Source organism: Pseudophryne corroboree, chromosome 11 (assembly GCF_028390025.1).
Source record: "Pseudophryne corroboree isolate aPseCor3 chromosome 11, aPseCor3.hap2, whole genome shotgun sequence".
Taxonomy (NCBI): domain Eukaryota; kingdom Metazoa; phylum Chordata; class Amphibia; order Anura; family Myobatrachidae; genus Pseudophryne; species Pseudophryne corroboree.
This window is the reverse complement of record NC_086454.1, coordinates 152,893,973-152,911,424: the sequence shown is the minus strand read 5'-3', so window position 1 is coordinate 152,911,424 and position 17,452 is coordinate 152,893,973. Positions and strand designations below refer to the sequence as shown.

General features: G+C 43.4%; 1 protein-coding gene across 1 annotated transcript in view; it reads right to left on the bottom strand.

Moving 5' to 3' along the window:
• Nucleotides 1-653: 653 nt before the first annotated feature.
• The window catches only part of LOC134968690 (REST corepressor 2-like), a 29,996-nt gene continuing 13,197 nt past the window's right edge, over nt 654-17,452 (bottom strand). Inside the window, exon 6 of the mRNA XM_063944204.1 lies at nt 654-767. Coding sequence (XP_063800274.1) covers nt 654-767 — 114 coding nt within the window. The remainder of the gene's footprint in view (nt 768-17,452) is intronic.

The window sequence follows — 17,452 nt, the reverse complement described above, 5'->3', positions numbered from 1 at the left end:
CTGTATTACATAGCCTCGGGAGCTAATTCCCGGCGTTATTCAACTCTCTTGGGCGAATTCAATTGTTTCTTCCGACGGCCGCCGTTAGATGGCGCCCAACAGAGCAGTTCAACTGTTGCTCCATTCAGGGCATGATAAGCCGGGGGGAGACAAATTTCAGCTCGCAGCCCCCCCATGCAGGCGTGCTGAAATGTGCGAAAAGTGACCTGTATTACAGTACCTCAAATATTACCTCTTCATGCAAATACATGAGTCACCCACATAACCTCCATAAACTATGCTACCCAATGATCTGCCCTTTACACAGTTCATACAGAACTTCCATATGTTCTGTACTACACTTACATAATCCACTAACCCCGGGCCAACATTGCTTTGTCACTGGATAGTGTATAGCCCAGCAAGACATGTTTACCTTTGTAATCTGCTGGACCAATATGCAATATGCAGCATGTACCCTTATGTATCATAGCTTGGAAGCCTTACCTCTTTCTCTATCTGTTATTGCACATTCTCATGTTATTACTGATGTGTTCCCAATTTTAAAGCATAATTGAATATGTTGGTGCTATCCCCCCGCGTGTTTCCCTTCCTTTCTCCCAAATCACTTCTCCACCCCCCATGTCTGGCATAGGTTCTTCCTCTCGCCCGTCCTACCTCTTGTTGCTCCGTTGTCTGCCTTGTCCGTCTTGAACAGGAGTGAAATACAGGAGATCCTCTGTAGCCCGTTTCAGATCATAATTATGCCATTGTAGCATTCCGAGGGCCTGTCAGTGACCAGAGGACACAGGGCACAGTGAGAACAAAAGGACAGAAAGGGACACAAAATAGACACAACATGAGTTTGAGGAACAGGAGTGTGATATGAGGAGAAGTGAAGATGTGGGGTGTTCGGGTGAAGAAACACATCATCAGTATTTCACATACTAATTATGGTAAGCTCTGGAAACATTGGGGGTAATTTAGAACTGATCGCTGCTGTGCGTTTTCGCTCAGCGGGTGATCAGGTACTTAATGCACATGCGTATGCACTGCAATGCGCACGCACATCGGTCAACAAGAAAGGGCATTGCTGGTCAGCGGTGGGATGATGCGAAAAATCAGTTTGCACAGGCGTTCACAAGGTGATTGACAGGAGAAAGGTGGTAACTGACCGTTTACAGGGAGTGTTTGGAAAAATGCAGGCGTGCCCAAAGCGTTTTCAGGGAGTGTGTATGACATCAGCTCTGGCCCCGATCATCCTGATGTGATTGCACTGGATAAATCTTGGGCTGCGCAGAGACAGCGCACACTGAATTTTAGCAGCTCAGTGTACACATAGCATCGCACACTTGCACAGGGAAAATACACTCCCCTGTATGAGGCGACTATCCGAACGCAGGACAGCAAAAAATACAGCCCAGCACTTACCCCCATTCTTCCTAAACGGCTGATACCAAAACCTAACCCAGGGACTAATTCAGACCTGATCGCAACAGCAAAATTGTTCTCTAATGGTCAAAACCATGTGCACTGCAGGTAGGGCAGATGTAACATGTGCAGAGAGAGTTAGATTTGGGTGGGTTATTTTGTTTCTGTGCAGGGCAAATACTGGCTGCTTTATTTTTTACTAGAGATGAGCAGGTTCGGTTCCTCGAGATCCGAACCCCCCCAAACTTCACCTACACGGTTCCGAGGCAGCCTCGGATCTTCCCGCCTTGCTCGGTTAACCCGAGCGCGCCCGAACGTCATCATCCTGCTGTCGTATTCTCGCGAGATTCGTATTCTATATAAGGAGCCGCGCGTCGCCGCCATTTCCAATCGTGCTTTGGAGATAATAGCGAGAGGACGTGGCTGCGTTCTCTCAGTTTCTGTGTTCACTGTTCAGTGTGCTGCAAATATCTGTGCTCAGTGTGCTGCAAATATCTGTGCTCAGTGTGCTGCAAATATCTATGTTCTCTGCCTGAAAACGCTCCATATCTGTGCTGCATTGTAGGAGGACAGTGTAGAATTTTGCTGACCACCAGTATATAATATATAGCAGTACGGTACAGTAGTCCACTGCTCTACCTACCTCTGTGTCGTCAAGTATACTATCCATCTGACAATGCTAAATTCCTTTGTCGTATAAACAACCCTTTATGAAGCTAAGAACACTGTACGCTGTTTACTTAAGAAGTACCGTAATGGTACGCTATCTGCGTAGCGATCGCTCAGCCGTAGGCGAGACGCTCAAGCGTCACGTTCGCTCACGGCCCAGTGATCACAGGACACGTTATTGGTTATGTCTAGGGGAATGATTCGCTGTAGCGTAGCATACGCTCGAGACCACGAGGAGGTCACCAGCGGCGCAGACGCTCACAACGCTATACCTTTATGTTAAAACCTTATACCAATGAAATACACTGAATACCTTAATGTGAGTACAGGGTGTAAATGCAACCTTGTGTAACCTGACTAACTACAAAGCTGCTTGAGCGTCACCGACGCTCAAGTGAACACTTAACACTATAGAAAATACACAGATACTGGTTTAGGTTCCAAAGCCTATTAACTGTATTATATCTAATATACTTGTAAAAGGGGATAACAGTACAAATGATACACTACAATATAACAAAGACTTCCTAACCACAGAACTAAACAATAAATACAAAAAGACAATACTACACTGACCTAAATGCAATACAATACAATACTATAATACTATGAGAGATATAAGGGAAAAGAGGAGAGAGAGAGATAGAGAGAGAGAGAGAGAGAAATTGGCTCACAGAAAGACAATGATAACATTAAATAAGAGACAACATGGTTGCAGATAAAACTACACATGTGAGAGACAATCGCTGCGCAGTTAGTCAATGCTGAATACAGCATGGGATGGAAGCTAGACTCCATTTTGAGAAACCTCCCATAATTCTAAAGACTGCACCACATGCCTGAAAGGGGGAGGGGAAGACATCCAGCAGCAGCCATTTTAGATTTGCAGGTCCAAACACATGGCACTCTATACTAAACCACAATCACATAGCAGAAAACACAAGACTCCATTTTCTTCCAAAATGTCCAAGCCTCAAAACAATGCATATGTTCTGATTTTACAATTCCAAACCATCTAAAACACCTTTCACAATGTAATCCAACTTCCTAGAACCATCTCATAATTTCACATCCCAAACAACTTCAGTATCTCAATAACCAGAGCATATTCATCACAAGACCAGATCACAATGTAATTAACACAAACGTAACTGCATGGTGGTATTTATGATTAACAGGATATATAGTATAACTAACCAGCACAATCTATTTTAAATTTCCATAGGCAAACAAATACCACAAATCCTATGCTACCGATTGTATACTGTTCCAATTCATCACGGACTTCACAGAGTATCCACAAACACCCAACAATCACACAACCAAGTTACAATATCCTATTTAAACCAGAAAGCAATCTATCTGTTTCCTTATCTAGCCATGTGAGGTTCAATACTTAGCCTTTAGTTTGGAGGATGTCCTGGGGATTCAGCCGCCATGCTGCTTGGTGCCAGGTAGCTGTGTGTGTGTCTGTGAGTGTAGCTACATTACATCTGTTCTCTGAGGCCACACCTGACCACTACCTTCCTGTTTGACCAGTACCTGGGGGAGGGGTCTTTCTTTCTCCTTTGTATTGAGTCACCATTCTCTTTGTATATGCTAATCAGGTTCAGCCCTGAAAACTTAGTAAAAGGTTGTCTTGAGCATCCATTGTTCTAACAATATGATCTTAGCTTTTATTCATATAATCATATCTATCCGCTGCAATGTCCCACAACAACACAACAGGCCTCAAACTAACCCACACCTGATTCTGCTTGCTTCAATACCAAACATGATGTGTTTATCTGGTTCGGTTCGAATGATACACATCCATGACATTAATTCATTAGCCAATTCTAAATCTCCATGATGTCTGGTGCTGTTCATTATTATAACCATGTACTGTATGAAACAAGTGCCGAATCCATCTCTGTGCCATGTCCGAGCAAATGCGTGTGTTTCCATATATTGCTGTGCTCGCTGCGCATATTTGCAAGTATAGCGACTTATATGTGTGCAGTTTATATGGTCTCTCTATGTAATATTTTTGACTTTGACAGTCCACCCTTTGGCAGTCACCAATAACTGCCACTTCCTAAAACATTTCAAAAAGAGAAAAATATATGTCAGGGGTTAATACATTTCCATGGTTGGGTAAGGGAGGAGAGAGGAGAAGGTGTGAAGAGGGTATGACCTAGTGAGAAAGCAGAAGCATGTGTGTATGAATCCATGTTTGGGGGGTGTCATGTATCATCGTGCCGTACGTGTTGTACATCAAGCTTCGAGGTATTGCGAAGTATACATTTGAATTCCTTCTTATCCCGTACTAAGGGTCTGTGGATGGGCTGTCAAACTTTACCGAGCTCATTTCGGCTGTGGTTGTAACAAAATGGGGGAGCACATTTTAGTTGATGATACATGAATGGGGGAGGTATGTGGTTGCTGATATCTGTGCCTGTATTCCCTGTCGACTATGTGTGTTATTACCTGAGGGTTGTAGAGATGAAGATAAAGAACACTTATGGAGAATGCAATGATATTCTATGTCAGGGAAATGTACATCTGTCGTTGAGGTTGTGTTCGGTATCTGTTGAGAGTCGTCTTCTTTGCGCTGTATTGCTCCTTAGGCATGAGCAAATAGCTTTGTCTGAGCCATCAGATTTACAAAAATGTTGGGCTAGCGTGAGTTTAAAGATACTAGGGAAACTGGGGATCCATGGCAAAGTTCATCAAGTGTCCATATTTAAAGTTGTCAAATCTTCTTCTTTGGTCAATCCGTTGTCTGTATACATCTCGTCTCGTCAGCTTCCTCGTCCAAGGGGGTCTTTGTATCTTGGAGAAAAGCAGAAAAGCAGGTGAAAGAAACGGACCGTATAATCGCATTTTCATCACATTCTGGTTTCTATCATTGGGTCATAAATCAAATCCAGGTTAATTACAGTTTCCTCACTCCTCAAGCTCATCACTTTTGTACTTTGTTTGCACCTCATTAAAGCCTGCCCGCATCTAAATATCAATCCAATCGATATAACGACACCTAAGATACATAGTAGAAACTTTCCAACATCCATTATGACTCCTTGAGCCCACTCTCCTAAACCGGAGAACCAATTTCGCGGGTTCAACCATGACACCCAACCAGTCAGCTCATTACCTACAGCAGCAAGGGTGAGATTGTGTTTTCGACGAAATTCCCACTTCAATTGGAGAATATCGTCCATCTTTTGGTCTATGACCTCTACCGGATCCTCGGTGCTATTTGTGATATACGTGCAACACTTTATGCCGTACTGTGTTGCCAATGTAACACAATATCCGCCTGTTACTGCTGTAAGATAATTAAGAACCATCCTATGCTGAACTAGTTCTGTTTTATAAGCTTGAAGTTCTCTTCCAGTGTATCTAAACGTGTCATCATACATTTCAGTGATATTATCTAACAAATTGGCGAGTGCGGAAATGTATCTATAATTCATCACTCCCCGAGCGGTACGAGTGAAATCTAACGCTACCAGAACCTGAATCCCGGTGGATTCATGGATAAGATCAGAGGCCGGATGCTCTAACCTTTCTGACAGTTGTCTTTTAACCCGGTGCTCGTAGTGAGTGTGAGTATAAGGAGCTTGGGCACCACGGTGTATGTCCTTCATTTTGTCATGTGTAACAGTCATCACTTCAGGCAATACTTTTCCAATATAACACAATCCTTCAGAGTTTGGGGCAAGCCATTTGTACGCCTTTCTCCCGCATATGAAATATGCATCATCGGGGAGAACATAAGGGACGGAGAAGGACATGACCATGTTACAAACCTTCCAGGTGAAATCTCCTGACCCTAATTCTTCCAACTGCTTAATGCACGTATCGGTTTGTACGATATGTGCACAGTATCCTGGTGATACCTCTCCAACTCTAGTAATCCTATTCCCTAAGGTATATCGATACCGGAAAGATTTTCCTCTACTGGCTATGTGGCGTACGAGCTCTGTATCTGTAGGCATTCTATCTGCTCTGTGTGAAAAGGTCATGGTAAGGTTGCTCCATGACACTTCCCAATTTCCCGGTTTTCTAGGATTGGAGATGTTAAAACATAAGAGGGACCTATCCACATGGTATTGGTGGAGCTTCAAACTAGGAGGGCTGGAGATGTTAAACCTCCGGTCCACCGGTCTCCCACCCTTTAGCTCAAGTACCTCCCCTACCGTTAAAGGAAATGGTACTAGCCCTGATTTACTATGACCCTGAGGTACTTGAGAGCATACCCAACAATCTGTTTGGTTTAACACGTTACCCACTAAGGAGTGATAGTCACTCAATGGATGCCGGTCTATATGGATATTAAAACTAGATTGGCATTTCTTTATGCATCCATCTTCAACCAGATTATCACAGAGCCTACAGATACAATTTTTCTTTTTTTGAACTAACAATCCTTCAAAGAAAATGTTTACAGATAACATGGTTGTTAGATCGTGCCCGGTACTCGCCTTTGCTTGGTGATTGGGTTGCTATTGGAAATTTACACCTCCGTCTCAGTCATCAGGACCTTTCTGGATCCTTTCTCGACCTCACTGGTACTCTCACCGAAACAGACTGCTCTGGTCAACATCATGGTTAGCGGGAAAATCCATGTCACAGTCTCTTGGGGCAAGTCCATCTTACAGGAGGAGAAAAGAAGAAATTTGTAATGGGGGTATAAGAAAACAGTTTGAGGGGGAGAGAACTTGTTACGATAATAAGTTCTCTCGTCTTGTTGTTCTTCTTGTTCTGCTGTCCTCTCAAAGGTGCTGTCTCTCAGTCTTCAAAAACGATCATTCTGGTGATGCAATATTCCTTCCTAACCGACGATCTTTCTGTAAGGAGCAAAAATCTGGCATTACCATTGGTCCAACTGAGGGGTGACATACCATCTTTAAATCATGGAAACATGAGTGAGAAGAGAGAGAAAATAAAAACAAAAGAGATAGAGAACAATTCATGTGCATATATACATTACATAACTCGACAATAACCATCAATAAGAGAAGAGAAACAAAGCATTTTTAAACATTGTCAACATTAAGAAAACATTGTCAGACTATTTGGCTGTCGTATCTACGTGTCTAATGGTTTCCTTGAGCAGTCCCTCCCCACCAGCACTTGCATTATTCCACTGTCTGTATCTGGCCAGAATACATTGTGGTGGATAGGTCATGCTGGGGTTTGGTAGACTTCTGCAAGGACCAAGCGAATATGCAATGTTTGAATTCTTACCAATAATCGTCAGAGATGGGGATAGAGAGAGAAAGAAAAAACATTTTTCACAAATACATTTACAACGTTTAACCTGGTCATTCCTGTGTCTTCAGTGAATGACCTCCCAATTTATTAACCGTTACCTCAGGCTTACCATCAGTCCTAATGATCACCTTTCCTAACTATATATTATGGGTGTGGCCCAAAATTCTTCCTATATGATCCCTGCTTGTAATTTGGTGTGTCATAACTTTTGAAGTTCCTCCATGTGCCAATGGCCTGGGGTTTTGGTTGATTTGATGCCTCCTCAAACGCTTGGATGCTCATCACCATCAACCGCTTTCCCTGTACCTACCTGATTCCTTGGATACCATGATTATGTCGTTGTCTAGGGAGTTGATATGCCTTCTGTGAATCTTTGATCATACAGTTAGATCTTTCCTAGGATCTGGGTAATCAGACATGATTGATCTCAATTCTGTCCGGGACCAGGGATGGCGCATTGCACTGTCCTTGACGGGAATGGTTCCCTGATCATCAGTCTTCCCATTGGGGACTGTGATCACCCTGACAGGACTAAACTCAATCACATCACCTTGTTTTGGTCTTACAATATGGGGTACATTTGTTTGTGCGTGATATAAAACATTGTACGTACCTGTGGACACGACCTCACCTGACCCTCCGTTAGGGGGTTTGATTATTGCCTTTACCAATTTGGTCGTGTCCACCTGGATGTCTTGTAGGATGGCTTCTGGAAGAGGCGCCGACATCGTTCTGGGCTCACTTTCTTGTTTGTATTCCTGAGGGAGGTTTGACATGGGGTGCAGCTTGCACAGGTTAATAGTTGTACATTCAACAGTATTACAATAATCATTGTTACATTTATTACACTTATTCTTATAATCTATATTACAGTTGCTAAGAGCGTTTTTATTGTTCCACCTTTGTGCTTTTCTCTCCGCAATCAACTCCTCTCCTGCTGCCATATCTCTCCTCTCAAGATAAGAGTCAGAAAAGTCAATAGACTCTTTTTGTAATTCACTTTCCTGTTGCCATAACTGTAAATATTCATAATGTTTATTTTGTCTCTTCGTTGGTTCAACGAGACTTATCCTCCTCCTTAAATTTTGTAACACTACTGGACTGAAGCTACCTATTCTTGGGAATTTGTCCCTGTCTTGTACAGTCATTCTCTCCCATTCATCACATAAAACTTCAGCGTGATTTCCATATTTCTTACACATCACATATCGTGCCGACCCGATGGATCGGTTCTCTGAATCAACCCGAACCGAGGTTGATCGCCCCCTACCTGAACAAATGGCCCCCATAATCTGCAGGCGTTGCCTATTCCTCCTTGAATATCAAGGCTTTCAGCGAACCCTTACAAACAAACCAAGATGTCCTTGGGCAGGCCGGCGGTGGTGGTTTATCAAGTACCCCACTTACTTCTCGCCCACGTTGGCCTGTGCTGCAATCACTGTAGCCAGAGCTGCTGGACCCAACCTAGGGCCCCTGTGAACCTTTAGTTTACTGGAACATATGAGGGTTACCCGCAGGACACTTACTCTTTCCAGTAAAGTTGGGGTTGTTAGATAGTTCCTGAGTGACCAGCGAACTTCCCTTCCAAAAATAAAAAATTACACAAATCACGTCAGAATGTACAGATAGCGTTTGTGACCACTTTACTCTAATGGTATTAGGTCAGATTACTAACTACTGCACACAATAACGTGCGGTCCAATCGTTCAGTATACGAGCACTACTTGTCATGTACTGAAAGATCAATGGAATCTGTGTTTCCGGCTGCGATTCCTTCAGCCAGAGCTTGTATGGCCTATATGGGTTCTGCACCAACACCCCAGGCGTTGTGCCACTGGACTTTTATAGCGGACCTTTTACCTTACGACCTCCTGGTCTTGTTACCTTATGACCTCCTGGTCTTGTTACCTTATGACCTCCTGGTCTTGTTACCTTATGACCTCCTGGTCTTGTTACCTTATGGTCCGCTATACTCTAATGCTCAAATATTATTTAACCAGGGATGCCTCCCTGGCCACCGTATATGTCACTTACACGTATGTCCCTTGACGAGTACCCGGCTTTCCTTTTGGTTCCACCTTAAAGTTATATAAACTTTTGTATACAAAACACACTCACTCAACACATGTACACTTTTGTTTCTATATCTATTTCTGCGCAGAAATTTGTCTTTAGCCCAACAGTGTTACCAATTAGGAGCAGGATCTGTTAAACTAAATTTCAGATTTTCTAAAAATAGATTTGCGTTATTTACCGCTTCGCGTTATCTACCGCTGTGCGTTACTTATCGCCTTTGCGTTACTTCACTTTATCACAACTTGAGCTACGTGGGCGTAACCGGACGCTACGTTGCGTAATGAACGCTGCGTGCGTCTGCCTTTTGGATTGCGTACGCTAGTCTTTGTTAGCGACACGTGTACGCAATGCAAAGGATCCACCGTAACACAATATATTTATTTATCAATGTAGGTGATCCCTGATCATCTACCGCAATCCACACTGACTGCCTTGTATCTCAGACAAACCGTGTGTTTGTTCTATACTTTAACTATTACCTCTACTATTAAATAACAGCAAATCTCTTTTTAGCACTTTCTATCAACTATAAAATTGGCAAACAGGAATAGTGATATGTGAAACTTACACAGATGAAAATGCAATTCTAAATTTAATCTAATAACATACATTGATGTAAGCACACGCATATGAAATTACATATAAGTACCAATCACTATTACTTATGATTGACTATGATATAGATTAAATAAATGCATAAAAAAAAAAAACCTCATTAAATGATGATTTCTTTTTGACAGTGGATGGCTGATTGTTTCCTGAGTCAACTGAAAACCAGCCGCTCAGAAAAAAAATTTTTTTTTGACCTTCCCAAAATGGCCGCTGCTCCTCCCCCTTCCACCTCCATGAGGGTCACACAAAATGGTGGACAGACCATGCGGCCTCTTGTCACAAAGAAAGTCATCATTCAAAACTCCTAAAGTTATTCTAGGCCTGAGTGTGTAGTTGGCACCAAATTGAAATAAAAACCAGATTTTCAAAGACAATAGCGTACTGTTCTTACCTCCGGTTACCGGGTTCCTTCAGCACTCTTTATCTAAGCGAAGCAGACGCTTATCCCGTCAGCACTGTGAGACAACCTCCCACCCTTTGCTGGAGGGATAATGTCTGCTGATCTACCTAGTGCAGATATGAGAAGTATAGGACGAGCCCGCAATTGACAATGCTAAATTCCTTTGTCGTATAAACAACCCTTTATGAAGCTAAGAACACTGTACGCTGTTTACTTAAGAAGTACCGTAATGGTACGCTATCTGCGTAGCGATCGCTCAGCCGTAGGCGAGACGCTCAAGCGTCACGTTCGCTCACGGCCCAGTGATCACAGGACACGTTATTGGTTATGTCTAGGGGAATGATTCGCTGTAGCGTAGCATACGCTCGAGACCACGAGGAGGTCACCAGCGGCGCAGACGCTCACAACGCTATACCTTTATGTTAAAACCTTATACCAATGAAATACACTGAATACCTTAATGTGAGTACAGGGTGTAAATGCAACCTTGTGTAACCTGACTAACTACAAAGCTGCTTGAGCGTCACCGACGCTCAAGTGAACACTTAACATTATAGAAAATACACAGATACTGGTTTAGGTTCCAAAGCCTATTAACTGTATTATATCTAATATACTTGTAAAAGGGGATAACAGTACAAATGATACACTACAATATAACAAAGACTTCCTAACCACAGAACTAAACAATAAATACAAAAAGACAATACTACACTGACCTAAATGCAATACAATACAATACTATAATACTATGAGAGATATAAGGGAAAAGAGGAGAGAGAGAGATAGAGAGAGAGAGAGAGAGAAATTGGCTCACAGAAAGACAATGATAACATTAAATAAGAGACAACATGGTTGCAGATAAAACTACACATGTGAGAGACAATCGCTGCGCAGTTAGTCAATGCTGAATACAGCATGGGATGGAAGCTAGACTCCATTTTGAGAAACCTCCCATAATTCTAAAGACTGCACCACATGCCTGAAAGGGGGAGGGGAAGACATCCAGCAGCAGCCATTTTAGATTTGCAGGTCCAAACACATGGCACTCTATACTAAACCACAATCACATAGCAGAAAACACAAGACTCCATTTTCTTCCAAAATGTCCAAGCCTCAAAACAATGCATATGTTCTGATTTTACAATTCCAAACCATCTAAAACACCTTTCACAATGTAATCCAACTTCCTAGAACCATCTCATAATTTCACATCCCAAACAACTTCAGTATCTCAATAACCAGAGCATATTCATCACAAGACCAGATCACAATGTAATTAACACAAACGTAACTGCATGGTGGTATTTATGATTAACAGGATATATAGTATAACTAACCAGCACAATCTATTTTAAATTTCCATAGGCAAACAAATACCACAAATCCTATGCTACCGATTGTATACTGTTCCAATTCATCACGGACTTCACAGAGTATCCACAAACACCCAACAATCACACAACCAAGTTACAATATCCTATTTAAACCAGAAAGCAATCTATCTGTTTCCTTATCTAGCCATGTGAGGTTCAATACTTAGCCTTTAGTTTGGAGGATGTCCTGGGGATTCAGCCGCCATGCTGCTTGGTGCCAGGTAGCTGTGTGTGTGTCTGTGAGTGTAGCTACATTACATCTGTTCTCTGAGGCCACACCTGACCACTACCTTCCTGTTTGACCAGTACCTGGGGGAGGGGTCTTTCTTTCTCCTTTGTATTGAGTCACCATTCTCTTTGTATATGCTAATCAGGTTCAGCCCTGAAAACTTAGTAAAAGGTTGTCTTGAGCATCCATTGTTCTAACAATATGATCTTAGCTTTTATTCATATAATCATATCTATCCGCTGCAATGTCCCACAACAACACAACAGGCCTCAAACTAACCCACACCTGATTCTGCTTGCTTCAATACCAAACATGATGTGTTTATCTGGTTCGGTTCGAATGATACACATCCATGACATTAATTCATTAGCCAATTCTAAATCTCCATGATGTCTGGTGCTGTTCATTATTATAACCATGTACTGTATGAAACAAGTGCCGAATCCATCTCTGTGCCATGTCCGAGCAAATGCGTGTGTTTCCATATATTGCTGTGCTCGCTGCGCATATTTGCAAGTATAGCGACTTATATGTGTGCAGTTTATATGGTCTCTCTATGTAATATTTTTGACTTTGACACATCCATACCTGTGGTGCATTTTAGTTGTTGTGCGCAGTAGTAGGAGGACAGTGCATAATTTTGCTGACCACCAGTATATAATATATAGCAGTATGGTACAGTAGTCCACTGCTCTACCTACCTCTGTGTCGTCAAGTATACTATCCATCCATACCTGTGGTGCATTTTAGTTGTTGTGCGCAGTAGTAGGAGGACAGTGCATAATTTTGCTGACCACCAGTATATAATATATAGCAGTACGGTACAGTAGTCCACTGCTCTACCTACCTCTGTGTCGTCAAGTATACTATCCATCCATACCTGTGGTGCATTTTAGTTGTTGTGCGCAGTAGTAGGAGGACAGTGCATAATTTTGCTGACCACCAGTATATAATATATAGCAGTATGGTACAGTAGTCCACTGCTCTACCTACCTCTGTGTCGTCAAGTATACTATCCATCCATACCTGTGGTGTATTTTAGTTGTTGTGCGCAGTAGTAGGACAGTGCATAATTTTGCTGACCACCAGTAAATATATATATATAGCAGTACGGTACAGTAGTCCATTGCTCTACCTCTGTGTCGTCAAGTATACTATCCATATCTGTGCTGCACTGTAGTTGTGCACAGTATATATAGTAGGAGCACAGTGCAGAATTTTGCTGACCACCAGTAAATATATATAGCAGTACAGTACAGTAGTCCATTGCTCTACTTCTGTGTCATCAAGTATACTATCCATATCTGTGCTGCATTGTAGTTGTGCGCAGTATATAGTAGGAGGACAGTGCAGAATTTTGCTGACCACCAGTATATATATATATATATATAGCAGTACGGTACAGTAGTCCATTGCTCTACCTCTGTGTCGTCAAGTATACTATCCATATCTGTACTGCATTGTAGTTGTGCGCAGTATATAGTAGGATAGTGCAGAATTTTGCTGACCACCAGTATATATATATAGCTGTACATTACAGTACTCCATTGCTCTACCTCTGTGTCGTCATGTATACTATCCATATCTGTGCTGCATTGTAGTTGTGCGCAGTATATAGTAGGAGGACAGTGCAGAATTTTGCTGACCACCAGTATATATATATATATATATATATATAGCAGTACGGTACAGTAGTCCATTGCTCTACCTCTGTGTCGTCAAGTATACTATCCATATCTGTGCTGCATTGTAGTTGTGCGCAGTGTATAGTAGGAGGACAGTGCAGAATTTTGCTGACCACCAGTATATATATATATATATATATATATATATATATATAGCAGTACGGTACAGCTATTGATATATTACTGGCATATAATTCCACACATTAGAAGATGGAGAACAAAAATGTCGAGGGAGGCCGGCAATTTGGGTCGCTTAGATTAGCCATCCAGCGACCTTGGTGCACCTCTTTTTTTCTTTGCATCATGTGCTGTTTGGGGACTATTTTTTTAAGTGCCATCCTGTCTGATACTGCAGTGCCACTCCTAGATGGGCCAGGTGTTTGTGTCGGCCACTTGGGTCGCTTAGCTTAGCCATCCTGGGACCTTGGTGCACCTCTTTTTTCTTTGCATCATGTGCTGTTTGGGGACTATTTTTTGAAGTACCATCCTGTCTGACACTGCAGTGCCACTCCTAGATGGGCCAGGTGTTTGTGTCGGCCACTTGGGTCGCTTAGCTTAGCCATCCAGCGACCTTGGTGCACCTCTTTTTTTCTTTGCATCATCTGCTGTTTGGGGACTATTTTTTGAAGTGCCATCCTGTCTGACACTGCAGTGCCACTCCTAGATGGGCCAGGTGTTTGTGCCGACCACTTGGGTCACTTAGCTTAGCCATCCAGCGACCTTGGTGCACCTCTTTTTTTCTTTGCATCATGTGCTGTTTGGGGACTACTTTTTGAAGTGCCATCCTGTCTGACACTGCAGTGCCACTAATAGATGGGCCAGGTGTTTGTGCCGACCACTTGGGTCGCTTATCTTAGTCATCCAGCGACCTCGGTGCAAATTTTAGGACTAAAAATAATGTGTGAAGTGTTCAGATTAGACTGGAAATGAGTGGAAATTATGGTTATTGAGGTTAATAATACTATGGGATTAAAATGATCCCCAAATTCTATGATTTAAGATGTTTTTTAGGGTTCTTTGAAAAAAAAAATACCCAAATCCAAAACACACCCGAATCCGACAAAAAAATTTCAGGGAGGTTTTGCCAAAACGCGTCCGAATCCAAAACATGGCCGCGGAACCGAATCCAAACACAAAACCCGAAAAATTTCCGGTGCACATCTCTAATTTTTACGCTGCAATTTAGATTTCAGTTTGAACATTCCCCACCCAAATCTAACTCTTTCTGCACATGTTATATCGGCCCCACCTGCACTGCACATTTTGCCCATTAGAGAAAAATGTTGCTGCTGCGATCAGGCCTGAATTAGTCCCTCAGTGTTTCCTATATCCAGTGCCCGGGGCACCCTAACAGGGCATGTTTTCCATATCTCTTTACTGGAGCACAAGTGTATTCATTACAGACTGACATTATAAAAGTTCAGCAGGTGGTATTAGCTGTTTCCCTTGTGATTATTGGGGTCATTCAGACTGATCGCTGCTACGCATTTTCGCACAGCGGGTGATCAGATCCGAACTGCGTAGGTGTATGCACCGGGATGGTGCTAAGAATCCATTTGCACGTACATTCGCAAGAAGATTGACAGGAAGAGGCCGTTTGTGGGGGCAACTGACTGTTTTCAGGCAGTATCCAGAAAAACACAGGCGGGCTCACGCGTTTTCAGGTATGGTGTCTGACGTCAGCTCCGGTCCCGATCAGCCTGTTCTCATCACACTGGAAGAGTAAGTCCTGGGTTGTGCAGAGACTGCACAAAATCAGTGTGTGCAGCTCAGCTACACATGCAATCGCACAATTGCACAGCGAAAAAACACTCCCCCTGCAGGCGGCGACTATCTGATCACAGGACTGCAAAAATCACTGCCCAGCGATCAGATCTGAATTAGGCCCTATGTGAGGAGACCTGGAAAACATACTGAAGACTGGATTTGGAAAGCACTGATGTAACTGTAATACGTGAGAAATAACTGGGTAACAGCAAAGGTAATATTTATGTTGTGTTATCTTCAACTGCAATCAACCGAGACTTCAGCATTACTTAATAGATTTCTAGTAGTTAAAAAAGTCTAGATGTATTATGGACACCTGCCTTTATGTAAGTGAGGTGTGTTCAGGTGAAGAAACCATTATCATTTACGTTAAAAGATACCTTTACATTTATCATCTGACGACTCACATTGTAAGTGAGGTACGCTGGATGAGATTGGTGAAGTTTTTTACCATTTTGTACGTAACAATACTACACATTGTGTATTTTTATTTCTATCCCCCTGCCCCTGGTCGAGCGTTCCATCGAGGACCCGAACGTAGAGCCTTTCCGGTCAACCACTGGGACATACAGAGCATAGCTAAGTATTCCTATTCCCTCACAATTTCCACTCTTGCATGAACGTTAGCGCCATCTAGTCCACAAAACCACTTTTTTCTGTCCAAATTCGTGGATCTTTTTTGGGATAGGTCCAATTTTGGATTTAGAAGGCAGCTAACGGTAGACAAGCAGCGCCCAAAAGGATTTTCACTTTTTCTATAGTATTATGGATTGCAGTGTAGTTTGATTCATTTGGGATAGGTAAAAATAGATTGTAGCCACAGAACTACTAGCAGAGATGAACAGTTCCTTATCTCAATAAGGGCTGATGCTGCGTTCTTCTTATGCAGATTGTTAGTACATTGTGAGCAGTAGCGGATCTTGCCACGGGCAAGCAGGACTTTTGCCCGGGGCGCCGCCTTCCGGAGGGCGCCGGCGCCATCCGGAGGGCGCTGCACCATGGCAAGATCTGCTACTGTGCCCCCAGCTGCTGTGCCCCCCCGTTGGTCCCCCCCCGACGCTGTGCCACCCGCTGGCCCCCTGCTGTGAAGGGAACCAGACACTAAGCGTCTAGTTTCCTTTTGTGGAGAAGACCTTTGCTGTGCGGTGCGCGATGACATCCCTTACCCTAACCCTCCCCCCTTACTTACCTTCAGGATTCCGACTGTCGGGATTCCGGCGTCGGAATGTTGACTTGTTTGGGATTCCGACACCTGTGTTCGGGTGGTATTCATGTGACCGCCGGTCAGCTGACCGACAGTCACATGACCTCCTCCACCAGCCCAACGGGTCACTATCCCGATGGTCGGCATGCCGACCAACAGGGACTATTTCCACTCGTGGGTGTCCACGACACCCATAGAGTGGGAATAGAACCCGTGGCGACCGCAGGTCGCCACCGAGCCCGCAGTTTGGCGTGCGCAGCGAGCCCGCAAGGGGCTTGCTGCACTCGCCCCTCCCCGCCGGGATCCCGGCGTCGGTATGCTGCCGGGATCCTGGCGTCGGTAAGCTGACCGCCGGTCTCCTGACCGCCGGTCATCAGTACTACACCCCCTGTGTTCTGATGGGTGCTGGGATTCAGACATCGGTATTCCGACTGCTGGTATCTTGAACGTGTACTGTGAGTACATAACATGATTCTACAGAGTCGGGTTATCCCCAAGTAATCAGCTGAGGCCACACTTGCCCCGAGTCATATTATATAACATTAAAATGCCCTCCAGTTAATTTTATACCACACTACAATGAGCAAGTCCAGGGGCATACCTATATATATTGCAGGCCCCAAGAAAAAAAGTTTGAAAGGACCCCTACGTACCACCCAATAGCGAATAATGTATATAACACGTAACTTTGACAGGTAAGGTGGGCCCCTCTCAGCTCTGGGCCCCATAGCAGCTGCACTGCCTGCACCTATGGTAGCTATG